Consider the following 16568-nt stretch of genomic DNA (forward strand, 5'->3'; position numbering starts at 1 on the left):
CCACACTGTTTGTCCCCCTCGAGTTTATGTCTGGTCATGGCTGCACATTGCTGGGGATCTGTGAACAAACTCCTGTTCCCCCAGCCACGCACGCTCGCCCCCCCTTTGCTCTTGGGTAAAATGTGCTTGGCCTGATTTTTTACGAGGGTATTTCACCCTGCTCCTTATGCATCATACACAATCTCGGTACAGAAAACAATATCCCCAAGTAATGTTCCCTCTAATTTTTGACAGGCTGTGTGCACAAAAAATTTCTTCTGTGCAAATTGTTGTGCTTTGTGCAAATTTTTGTGCGTGCAGTGTTTTGCTGTGTGCGCAGGGTTTAGGATCTGTGTGCGCATGCACACCTTAGAGGGAACAGTGCGCCCAAGCCAGCTTCCTAAACAAGGGTATGTCGGGGGGGGGGGGGGGGGGAGAATAATAATAGCTAAACATGGACCAAATCTTCCCAGATTCACCACCACACAACAGTCACAATTTACATACAAGTAGCTTCATGAGGGGAATTCGGAGCTGCAACAAATTCATCTTCTACCAGCAGCATTCGGTTTGGGCCCATCCCTTCCGAAAAGGCTGCTGTGTACGGGGGATCCGCTCCGGTCCCTGGTCTGAGAACTCGGAGAGAAGTGGTTCTCCCAGCCCACGTAAATTTGAGATATATTTTTTTTTTTTGGATGAAGACAAATCTCTATCAAACCCTGGGATGGGGCGGGGGGAGAAGGAATCGAAAAAAAAGATTTCAGTTGAGGTCAATTGAAACATTCCATTTGGATAATTCCAATGTGTTTCATTTTGATCTTGATCTTTTTAAAAAAAAGATTTTTAAACTATAATTATCTTAAATTACAAGGCAAAAAAAAAGCCATTTCAAACCAGAAGACTGGAATTTTTTGTTTTAAAAATGTCAAAAGATGGGCTATTTCGAATATTTGTTTTCATATCAAATAACTTGTAAAAACCAGCTCTTCTCCTCCAGCCCTCACGCAGCTTTGGTTTCAATACGCCTGCAGCTCCCGACAAAGAAAAACTCGTATTGAAAAGTTCCCAGCTAGTTCTACTCAGGGAAATTCTCCCATTTCCCCTTTTCTAGCAGCTGCCACACTCGGTGCAGCAATGCAGGGACAGACAACAGGGAAGTGATGGAAAGATTCTGCAGCCGCTTTCATCAAGCCATCAGTCAGGCTACAGGGAGTCATTGCAGTGTTGCTAACTCATAAGACTTGTGATAATATCCCAAGGGGGCAGGGGATCTATTAGGTTCCTGTTATGGTTTTTGCCTACCAGGTTAAAAACAGAACATCCTATTTTGGAATGCATGGTAGGGTTCACAGAGTTGCCAATCGCTGTGATGTTTACCATGAGTCTCATGATAGCTGGTGTTTTAACGCCCCAGCTCCTGGAGTCATGTGAATATGCAAGGATCTCAGCTTGCATTTTGAATGAAGGTTCTATCCCTCGTAGCCACAGAGAAGGGCTTGAAAACATGACCAGAGTGCACCTTCTTGGGTCATGATTTTTTGGCACGCTTGTCTTCCTCTCCTCATTTCCTGCTCTGTGCTAATCAGACCAAAGGCCCCTGTTGAGCTGGTGGGGGGGGGGGGAAGCCTAGTATTTTTTGTGGGAAATTTTGAAAAATGTTTGAGGCTTTTTCAGGGGGGAGGGAAGTTCCCCAAATTTTCCTGTGAACATTTGATTTTTTACGAGGGTATTTCACCCTGCTCCTTATGCATCATACACAATCTCGGTACAGAAAACAATATCCCCAAGTAATGTTCCCTCTAATTTTTGACAGGCTGTGTGCACAAAAAATTTCTTCTGTGCAAATTGTTGTGCTTTGTGCAAATTTTTGTGCGTGCAGTGTTTTGCTGTGTGCGCAGGGTTTAGGATCTGTGTGCGCATGCACACCTTAGAGGGAACAGTGCCCCCAAGCCAGCTTCCTAAACAAGGGTATGTCGGGGGGGGGGGGGGGAATAATAATAGCTAAACATGGACCAAATCTTCCCAGATTCACCACCACACAACAGTCACAATTTACATACAAGTAGCTTCATGAGGGGAATTTGGAGCTGCAACAAATTCATCTTCTACCAGCAGCATTCGGTTGCTGGGCCACCTTCACAACAAAGGCCACTAGGAAGGGGAGCTGTTTGGGCATGGAGGATAGACATGCACCCCTTACATTCAGAACTGTCCACCTGCCCCAAACTTCAGGATGCTGCTCCAAGCCCCATTTGTTTGCCCCCCGCCCCCAAATTGTTAGAAGAGCCATTTAAAATAACCTGAAAGTCACCAGGACTCACCACCCAGTGGGCCAGGCCATAAAGGGTATGTCTACACTACAGCTACACACCCACAGCTGGTCCACGTCAGCTGACTATAAAATTGCCATGTAGATGTTGGAGCTCAGGTTGGAGCCCAGGCTCTGGGATCCTCCCCAGCTCCTGGGACTCAGAGCCCAGGCCCCCCTGACATCTACACTGCAATTGTCTAGCCCTGCAGCTGAAGCTTGAACCAGCTGACAGGTGTTTTATTACAGTGTAGACAAATCCTTAGAGAATCAGCTGAGGGATCATGTTTGAAACGTTGACAGCTATGATCTCCTGGTGCAGCATGACCCCTTCAGGCAGATTCATGGATAAGCAATTTTGGCCAAGAAGCGGGAGGGATGGGGGGCGTTTTAAAATGAGTCCTTTTCCAAAATTGATTTGAATTAGGGCACACTGACCTCTGTTGGCTAAGTGCAAAACCTTGAGAGACTCCATGGATTTGTCAGCATTTCAGAATCATATTGTGAGTCCGCCACTGAGTCCAGGACAAAGGGAATTGCTTTAAAACATGCAAAAATTCAATAAAAGCCATTTGTTATATCTCCACCATAAAGACTAAAAGTTGCATCTCTGTCCAGGACAGAACAGAGGCAACATCTTTAAGAGAGTCATTGAGAATACTGAGTATTCAGTATTGCTCCTCAGAATATTCAACCGCTCATACAGAACAGAAATTCTAATCTTTCAAAAGCAATTGATGGAGACTAAATAAACTAGCCCTTAATCAGACATGGAGAGAACCCATTAGAGAGATCAGTTTTAGCTGTTTGTGCAAAAAGAAAAATCTATACACTCCGTTACCAGGGTATCTGAGCACCTCACAATCTTTAAGGCCCTTACCTTCACAAACTCCCTGTGAGATGGGCAGTGCCACAGAGGGGAAACTGAGGCAGAGACTAGGGACCAGATTTTTTTTTTAAAAAGGTTTTGCTTCTTCCAGTGACAAACCCAATACAGAGGTTGCTGACCACCATCTTCCACAGCCATGACAGTAGTAAAACTTCCACGCTCCTTTAGAGACCAGTCCATCTGACCATATTTCCAATATAACTGTCTCTCTCTTCCTCTGCCTGGTTCACGCACGATCTTGCCTGATTGCAGAGCAACTTGCTCCCAGCGCTCCTACTATCAGTGAGCTTTGTGTCCCAGAAAGATGCTATTTAGGCTCCTAAATAATAATAATTCCTATAAGTATTGTTATCCTATATAGTGCTTTTTACCAGCAGATCGCAACATGCTCCACAACATCCCTTCGAAGCAGGGAAGCACTAATAGTTCCATTTTACCAAGGCACAGGTAGGCTAAGTGACTTGCCCAGGATCATACAGGAAGTCTGTGGCAGAGCAGGAAATGGTACCTAGGGAATGTTCTTCCAAGTCTCAGGCTAGCACCTGAACCAGGCTTTTTCTTTGGTGACCAAAATGGGGTGTGGGATGTGTGCAGAGCTCTGAAATGCAAGATTTCCTGGGATTTCCATTTTGTGGGAAATTTTGCTCTTTCAAAGTTTTCTGCAAAGCAGAAAATCCCCCCCAAAATTTGCTTCAGAACCAGCAATGTGTCCAAAACAAGCTAGGCTGTGAATGGCAGGGTGCTTGGAAGCCAAGAGAGCCCCAGTTTAAGCCAGCGTTCAAGGCTTCGAGGCTCCCTGCTGCAGACCCAGGAGTGGAGCCCCAGTTAATCACCAGCACTCCCAGGTTTCTGAGGCTCCAGGCTCAGTGCTGGGGAACCCCTGGCATAACTGTGTGACCTTGGGCACATCACATAGGCCTGCCTACACACAAGAGTTATACAGTTTTAACTCTACTAGTATAGCTAAAGCAGTACAATCCCCCAGTGTGGACACAGTTATACTGGTATAAAGGTGCTTACACCAGTTGTGAACTGGTGGATTCTCACCAGCCCCAGGGAGTTTGGCAGACGATCGCTAATTAGATATCTTGGCCCTGTGGCTAAGCCCTAGATCCCACCACACCGAGTTTCACCAAGCTGAGCTGACCACCTCAGAAGAAATACGGAAGCCGGTGAGAAAGTGGGAGTACTTACAAGAGGGATGTATCAGTGTCACGGGTGAGACTGGCCCTTTTGAAGGGGCAAGGCCAGAGTGCCTGGGACTCACCAGCTCACTCCACCTGGGCTTAAAAGCAGGCACCAGGGCTGCAGAGGGGAGACAGTCCTAGAATTCAGACAGGGAGACAGTCCAGAGTCCCAAGAGCAGAGAGAGCTCAGAAGAGCTGGGCTGAGAGCATCAGGGAGGGGATGCCCTCGGAGGAGGAAGCGGTCAGATCTCCAGCGAGTAGTGGACCCACATCAGTCTCGTGAAAGCGGCAGGCAGTCGGGGTCAGGGTCACCCACAGACTTCCCCAGGCCAGAGAGGGCTGACGGCTGGCAGCTGCAGAGACAGATGCCTGCTGGCTCTCTGGGCCAGAAAGCCAATGCCAGAGAGGGCTGAAGTCTAGGGAATGATGGAGGGGTGAGTGCTAGAGGCACACCTGCAAAGGAAACAGGGTAGAGAAGTACCCCCAGCTGGAAGAAGGCACCAGAGCCGTACCTGAGAGCCAGAGGCATAGGGAGAGATGCTGGAGCCTTACTTGGTGTTAGGCCTTGAAAGAATGACTGTACAAGTTGGACTGTGCTGGGGAGATCAGGACTACAGTTGTGGGCGGACTTATAGGATAACCCCACAAAGAGCTAGTTATGCTTGGAAACTTGCTGGAGATACTGGGGACTCCAGAACAAAAGAGAAAACTGAGGTAGGCCCATGATAGAGAAGGCATGCAGGTGATCAGCCCTGGCAAGTGCCCAGGAGAGGTAAATCGAGGCAGGGGACCATTTGCAGGGCCCCCTGAGGCCACCCTTACAATCAATCAATCAGCATCTACACCCAAAGCCTTTAGTCCCATTTCCACATAAGTTCTCTTACTTCTCAGGCAAGTCCAAAACTTCCCAGAGAGGCTATGCCCAACTTTCCCCAGATCCAGTACATTTCCCCACAGGTAATTGCCTGGCCTCCTGCCCCTTTCTGGAGCTGTTGGCCTCCAGCCTTCTTAGTATCACTCCCTCCTCCCAAGCTGGAATGATCAAGGTCTGGCTTATATAGAACCCAGGCTCCTCCCACTCCCAGCAGCCTCTGAGAGGACTGGTTAATGGCAGTCAGCTGCTTGGAGGGTCGGGGGGGGGGGTTTCTCTCCCCATATGACAGTTCACACTGTCACACCATGTAATGGGGCTCAGACTCACCCAGCGGCACCTCCTGCTGGTCATCCAGGAATGAGCTCTTTTTACTAGCTCCGGAGCACGCTCTGCTGGTGTCTCACTGGCCCCCGTGTCCCTCCTGGACCCTGGTGCCCTCTTTACCTGGGGTGCCACCCCTCCAAGCAATACCCCACAGATCTGGGTCTCCCCTCCCCAGGGAACTCCCATCCCCACCTTGCCTCAGCCTGTGGGCTACTGCCAGTCACCATCTAGCCCCCTTTCACTGGGGCCGACTGCAGACTGTATAAGCCAGTCATCATAGGCAAGGGGGTTTAGACCTGCTGCCTTCGCTTACCCTTGGGCTGCCCCCTGCAACCCCAGTACCCTGCCTTAGACCATCTGCCAGGCCTACAGCCTGGGGCTTTTCCAGTCTGGAGCCTCCCAGCTCCTCTAGCCTTCCCTAGCCCTGCTTCACCCCAGGTCCCCTGATATATCTCCCTTGACAGCTAGAGAAGATACTATCTGCTCCTAGCCCACTGCCCTCTTATAAGGGCCAGCTGGGCCCTGATGAAGCCAAGTGCGGCCTGACTGGGGCATGGCCCCCAGCTGAGGCTGCTTCTCCCAATCAGCCCCGCTTTTCCTTCCCTGCCACAGCCCTCTCCCCGAGCGGTCTTAAGCCTTTTAAGGCAGGAGCGGGTGACCATCCCGCTACACACCCGTATAACTTATTCCTCCAAAGGAAGCGGAACAAGCTATATCTGTATAAGGCCCTTTTATACCAGTATAACTGCGTCCACATTAGCGGTTGTAGTGGTATATCAGGAAAAAAATCACAGCCTTAATTGACATCATTTTACCAATATAAAATCAGTGCTTCTGTGTAAGGAGAAGAATAGTGCTGCACTACCTCCCGGGGTGTCATGAGACTAAAGAGTGTGAGATGCTCAGATACTATGGTGATGGAGGCGGGATAAGTACTTGAGACAGTGAGATGGAAATTAACAAACCCCTATTCGCCAATTCTCAGCTATGCTAACGCCCTGATCCTGCAAACACAGGTGCATGTATGGAACACTACTCACAGGAGTCATCTCATGAAGGTCCATGGGGCTAGTCATGGGAGTTAAAGGTAAGCACTTGCATAAGCATCTGCAGAATCAGGGTCTGAAATAACGACCAGGTGAAATGAAAATGCTGAAAAGAAAATTGATCAATATTTTTTAACGCACAACAACATGAAAAGAGAATGAATCCGTCGTCTCAGCAAAGAAGGGATTTAAAATATTTTGGCACAGCAAACAAGGTGGGAGTGATTAAATCCAGGATCACATATTTTTAGCAAATGACCAGACTGAGATAGCTCAGTGGTTTGAGCATTGGCCTGCTAAACCCAGGGTTGTGAGTTTAATCCTTGAGGGGGCCATTTAGGGATCTGGGGCAAATATTGGGGATTGGTCCTGCTTTGAGCAGGGGGTTGGACTAGATGACCTCCTGAGGTCCCTACCAACCCTGATATTCTATGATCCTAAGAAGCAGAACAGAGCCAAGAGTTAAGTGAGCAAGAGCCAGTAGGTGGCATTCATAAGCTTTGCATGAGGTGTCGATTGCTGCAAAAGAGGAAAATGTTTCTTGTGCAAAAACAAAATAGAAGAAAACACTGAAATGTTCCTCTCGGCTGGATATTCCCACACCACTTTGATCAGCAATATCTGAGCTGTCATGTTCTAAAGTGACCCTTCGTCTCATTGTCCCATATTGGTCTTGGGAAAGTGTAGTGCCTAGGAATTGGGTAGTTTGCCTTTAAATAGTGTGTGAGCTTCCTGGTCTTCTCCTGCAGAAGCCACCAAAACCTTACAGGGCAAGGGTGCGTATGTGTAACGGGGGTTTGTATGTTTGTATATACTGCAGTTAGTGTTTGTAGTTGGAACCCAGCTCTGCCGTAGTTAAGGTTTATGCTTAATGTTGTGTAAAGAGCAAAGACACATCAGATGGACTCCTACTTCGCAAGTGACCAGCCACTCCCTCCTGCTCCTCCCTCACTTCGCTCTTCAAGACACGCTCCTCCTGAAAAGCCTTTCAGTCATGATCGCTGGCAAGATTCCTGCCCCAAAGCCTCCAACTCGTCCTGGCAACTCTCCCATCAGCAGGTGAAATGCAACCATCAGCAGAAGGGTAGCTGGGATCCAGCAGGACCAGCGTGGACTTCAGGGCTGTGCATGATGGGGTTGGTGCCAAACCAGCGCAAAGAGATGGAGGGACATGGGTATGGCTAAGAAATGCGGAACCCTGCCCAACCCGTCTTTGGCATGCCACCCCAACGACCCCTCCTAGTGGAACCCTGACCATTCGGCTGCTCCTCGGACCTTGTATGCATGTGCAAGGATGGGGCTGGAGGACCAGATTTGCTCAGTAGTTCCATCAGCATAGTATAGCATCTAGCTAGAGGATTCAGTAAGGAATAGGGGCAGGACGCATGATCTCAGAGACTATAGCTTGACTTGATGTGCTGGATGCAGGCAGCTGGGAGCCAGTCCGTTAGCTGTGGGGCAGGGACCACCTTCTTGTCCTGTGCCTTTACAACCCCACGCGCAGGGGGCCCTGCTGCGTGTCTGGGGCTCCTAGGCCCTACGGTGATACAAATCATCAATAATAATTAATTAATCAACGGACATGTGCACCTCAGCAGTAACACCTGGCATTCAAAACAGCATTTTCCTGGAAGCCCAAGGAAAGTTTCCAAAAAGCTGGCTGAAACAGAAGCAGGGATTTTCATAGGCGCCTAAGGGAATCGGGCACCTGCTTCCCATTGACAGTGGGGTTTGGATACCCTAGACCCCTTTGTTAACCCCCACCCCCCACCCCCAGCCTAAATCTTCAGCTGGTGCCATTTCCACTTGCCATCTGCTCTGGGCTGCATCTGCACAGACCTGTGTTCCATCCTCCCCGTTCCTTAGAGCCGATTCTTTTCAGCTCCCTCAAAGCCCTCTGGAGGTCCGCACTACCCCAGTGGCCCTCCTAGCCACCCCCACTCCAGCTCCCAGCAGCAAGAAGAGCCCCTCTGTTCCACGTGCAGAGAGATGCTGAGGGGAAGAGGGCGCACTGTGAGACTGGGGACAGAGAACCTGCTTTGGACCACTCCGCCTTTGCCTTTCCTTAGCCAATGATGCTCTACTTTAAACAGCTTTTCCCCCGCCCCTCTCTTCCTGGGCCGGATCCTGCCAGGGGCTGGGGGTGCTTAGGATGCCAAGGGAGAGGCTGTGGAGACATTTGCTGTCCTCTATCCAATCAGAGGAGCCGCGGCACTGAAAAGGGGGGTGCTTTATGCTGCTAGCTCTCCACACCCCTCCCCTTCCTTCCCAGCACACAAAAGCAGTGCAATTAGCTGTCTTAAGGGAGCTGGGGCTTAGCCAGCTGTGAGCTGCAAATAATCAAATACCTCCGAGGCAGCCCCCAGGCAGAGCAAGCAGCGGTGGCTGTGGCCGTGTTAAGAGAATACAAATAACTGCCATCCATTTCCAAAGCAAAAGGCCAGCTCCTGCACTGAAGGCCAGCACTGATGCAGCTCCTTGTTCCCCAGCTGCGACAGCCTTTCCCAGCGGTATTTTTATTCCAATCCTGGACGTCCTAAGGAGCCCCCTGCTACCGAAGGAGGAATGCCCAACTGGAATACAGGAGAGAGCTTCTTTGTTCCTCAGTAGCAAGAAGAGACCCTCAGAGGGTAAGTACAAGATGCCCTCCGTGCTTCCCTTCTGCTGGGGAAAGGGTTGATGATGGAGACCCCAGGTCCAGCTCCTGGGGTGTTTTTTTCCTCCATCCTGCTTTGAAGGGGTTGGGGAAGGGGGATTAGCGCTCCGGGATCTGCATGGGCGCTGGGGCATGGCTGGTTCCTACATGCTAGGAAATCATCCGTTAGCACAAATACGCTCCTTTCCCAAGCAGCGCATCCGGCAATGCACCAGGATAAAGACAAATATGTAATGCAGGAAGCACTGCACAGAGGGAGGGAGGGTGGGGAGAAGGCAGTAACCCTTCGCCACACAGCTCTCCGCCAGCCTCCTCCGGGGCTGGCTCCCACCTCTGACAATGCCCACAGTAAATCCGAATACCGGATTTCCTTGGTGATCCATAGAGCTTCACCCCCTTAAAGCAGCAGGCAGACAGAACTGCATTCCCGCTCATCCATCATCATGGAGGCCCCCTTTAGAAAGGACACCAGAACCGCACTGGCTCACAGACAGCATCGAGTGGGCCAGAGGAGCAACACTGGCTTTAGTGGGGTCACTCAGGCTTGACGCTGATGTAACTGAGACTGGGATCTGGCCGGTTGTATTAAAAATATGTTCCTATTTGGCCAACCCTTAAATACGCAGACACCTCATGTATATTGGATCCTTTGGATTGAGCCTGAACATTCATGTACCTTTCATGCTGACCGTGCTTATGTGCAGGTGTGTCATGTCAGTTATTCAGCTCCGGCAGTGGGCTTGATCCTGCTCCCTTTAACTTCAGCTGCTATTGAGATCAATGGGAATGGAATCCGGTCAAGAGAGGAGTATATGGGGCCTTGCTAAAGGATCTGACAACATGCAGTCCTGATCCTGAATCCTTGCACACTCTGAATTCCTACTGACTTCATTTCGAGCTTTAAGTGGGCCAGGAATATAGGGTCAGACCCGAGATAGGATGGGCACGATTCTCATGGACCGGCAGTGTAAAGGGGTCACAAAGCACGAGTGAGCTACAGTCACTCTGAGACCCCTTCACACTGCCAGAGGCCTGAATGTAAATGAGAACTAGGCCCGGGGGTCCTGATTCTGCCTTCCCTTGAACTAGCGTGGCTCAGGAGTGACTGCACGGAAGGGAACGGAGTTACATCAGTATAAACCACATGGAAGCGGGCACAGAGCCAAGGCCCCTACGCAGACATGTCCCTGTATGGTTTGACATACGTTTTTATAAAAATGGGACCCAGGACAAGTGATGAATGCCACAAGGCTACCAGGTGTATCTCCTGAGTGAAGAAGAGCCAGCGTCTTCCTCACAGGAGGCCTTCCTCCTAGACCCCTCTCTTCCTCTCTCAGTGCTGGGGGCTTAGTTGGGTTGCAAACACAGAACATCACCCAGAAATTGCTCTGTGCAACAGAAGAGATTCACATCCACAGGAGACAGCCAAATGGAAACAGGTGTCACTGGCACACAACCTGAAACCGATCTTGTATTGTTGTCCTTTAAACCTGTATTGCATTTCCATTGGCGATCGTGCTGTTAACGTCAATATTAGCAGTACGGCAGAATAAAATCGGAAAGGTGAGCCTATACCCCACAGAACGGAGCGTGTTGGGTCCCTGCGGATCCCTTCAATGGCTCTGCTCAGAACTAGCATCTCAAAGGGTGATCGATAAGTAGTTTGCTGTGGTTGCGTTTTATACAGAGCCTATGCTCCAGGACCAGCTGATTTGTTTTTATCAGGGGGGTCAGTAGCCCCAAAATACCATGCCCCGGGGCTCGCTGGCTCATAGAATCATAGAATATCAGGGTTGGAAGGGACCCCAGAAGGTCATCTAGTCCAACCCCCTGCTCGAAGCAGGACCAATTCCCAGTTAAATCATCCCAGCCAGGGCTTTGTCAAGCCTGACCTTAAAAACCTCCAAGGAAGGAGATTCTACCACCTCCCTAGGTAACGCATTCCAGTGTTTCACCACCCTCCTAGTGAAAAAGTTTTTCCTAATATCCAATCTAAACCTCCCCCACTGCAACTTGGCTCATGCTTTTATAAAGCCATTGTGTTTTCTGTAGAAAGTCTATGTAGTCACGTCAGATCTGAACATTCCCCCACCCCGACCCACGTCTGGAGCTCAATTTTCCAAATGGCTTCTGATGTTGGAACAGACCAGAATCAAAACCCTGGACTCCCACGCTCCTGAACTATGAGGGGGCTGAGGGTGGGCTGCAGTTCCTGAAGGGTGTAGCTTTACGCTCAGCATTCAGCTTGTTGCCCATGCTGCTGTGTCTCCTATTCCAGACCGAGCCCCTCGGCAGGTGAAACCCAGTGCGGCCAGAGTCTCTCCCCAAGCGCGATGGGCACCACCGAAGCCACGCTGCGGATGGAGAATGTGGAGGTGAAGGAGGAGTGGCAAGACGAGGACTTCCCCAGGTCTGTTCTGGCAGAGCTGCAGCTAGAGGCCAGGGAGAATTATACTAGAGAGCAATAGGACACCTGGGTCTGACAAGCAGGTTCTTGCAAAGCTCAGGCAAACCATCATTCAGAGAGCAGCGATTTTGCAAGGATGGCTCACAGCCCTTTTCAAAATGTTTGCGTGGCAAGAATCTTGCAACACACTCACACCTCTTGGGCACTCAGATACCAGGGTGAGGGGCATAGTGGTCATGTGATTGTTAGCAAGCTGGACATGCCTCCTTCTCTTGTCTAACGTGCCGGGAGTATCTCCTCAAAGAAAGCAATTCTGCACGTACTTACTCAAGCGAGCAGCCCCAATGAGGCGATTGAAGTCAATGGGACTATTTGTGTGAGTAACTGCTACGCGATGCTATAATGAGTTGTAGAATCAGGTCCCAACTGATCCCCCACCGGGGCTGTCAGACAGCCATGTAGAGAAAGACGGAGTTGCATCTGCTCGTATCCAATCCGAATTTTTGCCTCTGGCCCCTAGCACAGAACCCATCTCTCCCAGCTCCAGTCTTCGGCTTGAACCCAGCACCTGGCTACACCCATGCGTATCACTCGGGACACACCATGCAGCTGGCGCTGATGAATGGGGTGGAGCGGCGCGGCCTGAATGCTGTGGGGATGCCTTTCAAGTAGCGATCCTCTCTTCCCAGCTGCAGCGGAATTGCTACTGCCAGGGCTTCAGCCACCCTCTGTTCATAGGACAGTGGGCCCGCTGTGTAATTCGGCCTGTTAAGTGCAGTACCCTGGCAAGGCCAACCACTGTAGTCAGAGGTCTCCTGTCCTCCTTGTTAGATGATTAGCTTAGTTCTGTTCATGCAAATCCCAGCTGCAGGGCTAATCTAAGCACCTCTGTCTGCAGCCCACGGTACCCCGCTCGTTTTTGTTCACTCGTCGTCCTCCCCATGCACAAGAATGAGACTCAGCCAGGCCTTTGTGTTGCTAGAAGATGGGAACAGCCCTCGCTTATTTCAGGGAGGGGCAAGGGGCCCCAAGCTAGCAAAGAGCTCTTGAGAAAGCAAGTTAGCCCTGAACCGGAGATCTGCTGCAAGACCGGACGGCAGTCGTAACTCCCCCAAATGTTGTCGTTATTTCTATTACAGAAGCATTTAGAGGAACTAGGATCCCAACTGAGCTCAGAACCCCCTCCCCCTGCATTGTGTTTGGTGCTGTACAAACACAATGGCCAACAGGCCCACGTCTCCTGAGTCCCGGGCCAGTGCACTAGCCACTAGGTCACACTGCTATGAGGATGCAGGAGCCACAAAGCTCCATTTTTTCCAGCTGTGGCAAATCCGCTCTCTTGTCATAGTAACGTAGCACTTCTCTTAGGTTTCACCCCTCGATCTCAAGGTGGGTCGATAGCCTTTGTTCCCATTTTGCAGAATAGGAAAACCGAAGCACAAAGAGCTTAGGTGACATACCCAAGGCCACGCAGCAAATCAGGGGCGGCGTTGTGAACTGAGCCCCGGTGTCTGGAATACCAGGCCCCCTGGCCGAGCTGCCAGACCACACTCCCGCCTACTGCATAGGGATTAAACAGGGAAAGAGGTTAACCTTTAATGTAAATAAAACCTAACCAAGCCTGTCAGCTGACACATGAGCCCCTGCTGGACTGGCAGAATTTAGCTGGCGTTGGAGAATTGAGTTAAAGATATTTTCACACTCCAATCACAGAGACTGTCCCTTCCGGCTTGCCTTGGAGCCCGGATGATGTGCTGAGCAACTGTATTTGCTTAGCGGCCATTAGCCCCTCTGGCTACAAAGGTGCAGGCGGTCCCTACAAAGATCCCCGCTGGGCGAAGTGAATTCAGCGCCTGACAAAGGGCGGAATGTGAACGTTCCCCGTAGCCAGCCGGTTCTTGGGGTGAATTTCCTGTTCCCTGGTAGCAAAGGGGTGGTGTCCACTGCTACACAACTGGGCTGAGCTCTGTCACCCAGGCTGAGAATGACCTAAGTGGCACCAGCAAGGAAAGACTGCTCCCTGAAGGTTTAATCTCCTGGCTACAGTATGTCTCAGCTGTTTGTGTGACTGCAGTGATGCTGTAGTGATGCTAGAGGGTGGATGCAGGAGCATGCTCACTGTGTCACTAGCATCCATCTAATCCACAGCAGGGGCACAGGGGAGCAGGTGCCTTATATGGTGAAATTGGCCATCAGCTGATCAGTACAGAGCAAAATGGTGGCCTATGACCCTTAGAAAAGCTGCTTTATTCAGGAAACTCTGGAAAAGGGGAAAGATTCTTCAGCTAGCTGTGTGGGAAGGAAAACCCAAGGGCAGACTTACCCTAGGAAGTGGGAGACAGCAGTCTAAGCATCCTTTGGAAAGGTAAGGAAGACCCCATACCTCTGACTTTTAGACAGATTCTATTGCTAAATTAAAAGGATCTGAAATCCCCCATCAGCTTCATAAACCCCTGAGCCTCACAGCAGCAGGTATTTTGATACGCCCAAGCCAGATGGCTTTTTCTTTTTTTTTTTTTTTTGACAGTGCATCACCCAACCGTCAAGCATCAGAGGGTCAGATCACAGTCACAGAACCAACCAGGGAAAGAGAGAGAGAGAAAGACAGACAGACAGACAGAAAGTGTGTGTGTGTGTGTGTGTCCATCCACACGCATACGTGTGTGTGTGTGTCCGGTGGATCTTTTGCACTGATCTAGGAATATTCTTATTTCTTACCAGTTTAGGGTACGGCTGTCTGCTGGGCTCTGGGCTGGACCTTAGAAACAGGGCCAGTGTGCCTTTAATCAGAACTCGTACACTCGTTAATATACAACAACCTGGCTCCAAGGGGATGATCCCTTCATCTGAATGTTTATACAGTTTAATTTGATGGCTGTGGTGGTGTGTCAGTTTAAAAGGCAGTCTCTGTAGTTCTATAGGGCAGTCTATCCCCCTTGCTTGAACGTACCAGGTAAAACAAGCATATGGGTTGCTCTGAGACTGGCCTGTTCTGTGGGGCTCTGTCCCTGAACTCGCAAATCTTCACCCCACAGCCCCTCGCAGGCACTGGACAGTGGAACACAAATTCTAGTTCGGGTTATTAGGCGCCAGGCAGAAGGAACACAGCCTGGTGTTTTGCCCAGTGTGCTGCGCTTCAGAACACCATACATCATTCATGCGCCCGCGAGAGCCTGCGTAGCTCAGCCGGGCAGACTACAAGGGGACGTGGCGAGACGTGCTGCTTAACATATGCAACACGTGGGCCAGATTCTGATCTCATTTACACCCGGGTAGATCCACTGGCTTCCTTGAAATGATGCAGGACTCGCACCAGTGTGACTGAGTGCAGACTCTGGCCCTGGCATCTAAAAGCAAAGCTTTCTGTTACGTTGGCATGGCTGAACCTCCTGCTAGCGGCGACCATCTTGCAGAAAAGGGAGGTTTACGTTGCAAGCTGAAAGTCAGAATCTGCCTCTGGAGCTGTGACCCGGGGCTGCTGTATTGCTCAGTGCTCCCCGAGACATGGCTGTAAATTCCTGGGTAGGGAAATGATACGGCGTGCCTGGGTCCTATTTGCCTGTATTACAAACCACTGCACCTTTTGTGGGAGGAGGAGGGGGCTCATCAGTTTCTGCACAAGGAAGGGCCAGGATAGAAATGGGGGAGTCTTGAGCCAGAGCATAGCATGGAGGTGCCGAGTTCTCCTGAGTTTTAAGGCCACTGAAAGAAAAGGAGGACTTGTGGCACCTTAGAGACTAACCAATTTATTTGAGCATAAGCTTTCGTGAGCTACAGCTCACTTCATCGGATGCATACTGTGGAAAGTGTAGAAGATCTTTTTATACACACAAAGCATGAAAAAATACCTCCCCCCACCCCACTCTCCTGCTGGTAATAGCTTATCTAAAGTGATCACTCTCCTTACAATGTGTATGATAATCAAGGTGGGCCATTTCCAGCACAAATCCAGGGTTTAACAAGAACGTCTGAGTGGGGGCGGGGTAGGAAGAAACAAGGGGAAATAGGTTACCTTGCAACCAGTCAGAGAACACTTCAATCTCTCTGGTCACGCAATTACAGACATGAAAGTTGCGATATTACAACAAAAAAACTTCAAATCCAGACTCCAGCGAGAAACTGTTGAATTGGAATTCATTTGCAAATTGGATACAATTAACTTAGGCTTGAATAGAGACTGGGAGTGGCTAAGTCATTGTGCAAGGTAACCTATTTCCCCTTGTTTTTTCCTGCCCCCCCCCAGACGTTCTTGTTAAACCCTGGATTTGTGCTGGAAATGGCCCACCTTGATTATCATACACATTGTAAGGAGAGTGATCACTTTAGATACGCTATTACCAGCAGGAGAGTGGGGTGGGGGGAGGTATTTTTTCATGCTTTGTGTGTATAAAAAGATCTTCTACCCTTTCCACAGTATGCATCCGACGAAGTGAGCTGTAGCTCACGAAAGCTTATGCTCAAATAAATTGGTTAGTCTCTAAGGTGTCACAAGTACTCCTTTTCTTTTTGCGAATACAGACTAACACGGCTGTTACTCTGAAACGTGTCTTTAAGGCCACTGACTCCCTTGGCCCCAGTCACCTAATCTCTTGGCATCAGGTTCCCCACCCAGATAAAGGCCACAATCATACAGGACGGGTTCATTAGTTAGTCTCTGCAAGGTGCCTTGACAGGGGGGGCGGGTATAATAAGCCGGGGGGTCTGTGCTTCCCCTGGTGCTACCCCCGGTTGTGGGGTTTTGGGGGGGGAAGTTTTTGATTTATTATGCCCCAGGCAGGTTCCAGGGCGGCTGAGGAGGTGGTATGTGCTATTCAGCTTCCTGGGTTCCTCTCTGGACGGAGTCGCAAATACCGCCTCCTCAGTCGCCCCAGAACCTGCATGGGGCATAGCAAAAGCTT

At 50.1% G+C, this 16568-nt stretch overlaps 1 protein-coding gene across 5 annotated transcripts in view; it reads left to right on the forward strand.

The window, feature by feature from the left end:
- Positions 1-8860: 8860 nt before the first annotated feature.
- Positions 8861-16568, forward strand: part of ATCAY (ATCAY kinesin light chain interacting caytaxin) — a 38126-nt gene continuing 30418 nt past the window's right edge. For 3 of the 5 annotated variants that reach the window (XM_048831200.2, XM_048831201.2, XM_048831202.2), the window contains exons 1-2: positions 8861-9237; positions 11542-11673. In XM_048831200.2, coding sequence (XP_048687157.1) covers positions 11597-11673 — 77 coding nt within the window. In that variant the 5' untranslated portion in view covers positions 8861-9237; positions 11542-11596. Of the gene's footprint in view, positions 9238-11541; positions 11674-11768; positions 12047-16568 lie in introns of those variants that run through there. The other 2 variants (XM_048831204.2, XM_048831203.2) reach the window with 2 other exon arrangements.

The sequence above is a fragment of the Caretta caretta genome, chromosome 25, assembly GCF_965140235.1.
Source record: "Caretta caretta isolate rCarCar2 chromosome 25, rCarCar1.hap1, whole genome shotgun sequence".
Lineage (NCBI taxonomy): Eukaryota > Metazoa > Chordata > Testudines > Cheloniidae > Caretta > Caretta caretta.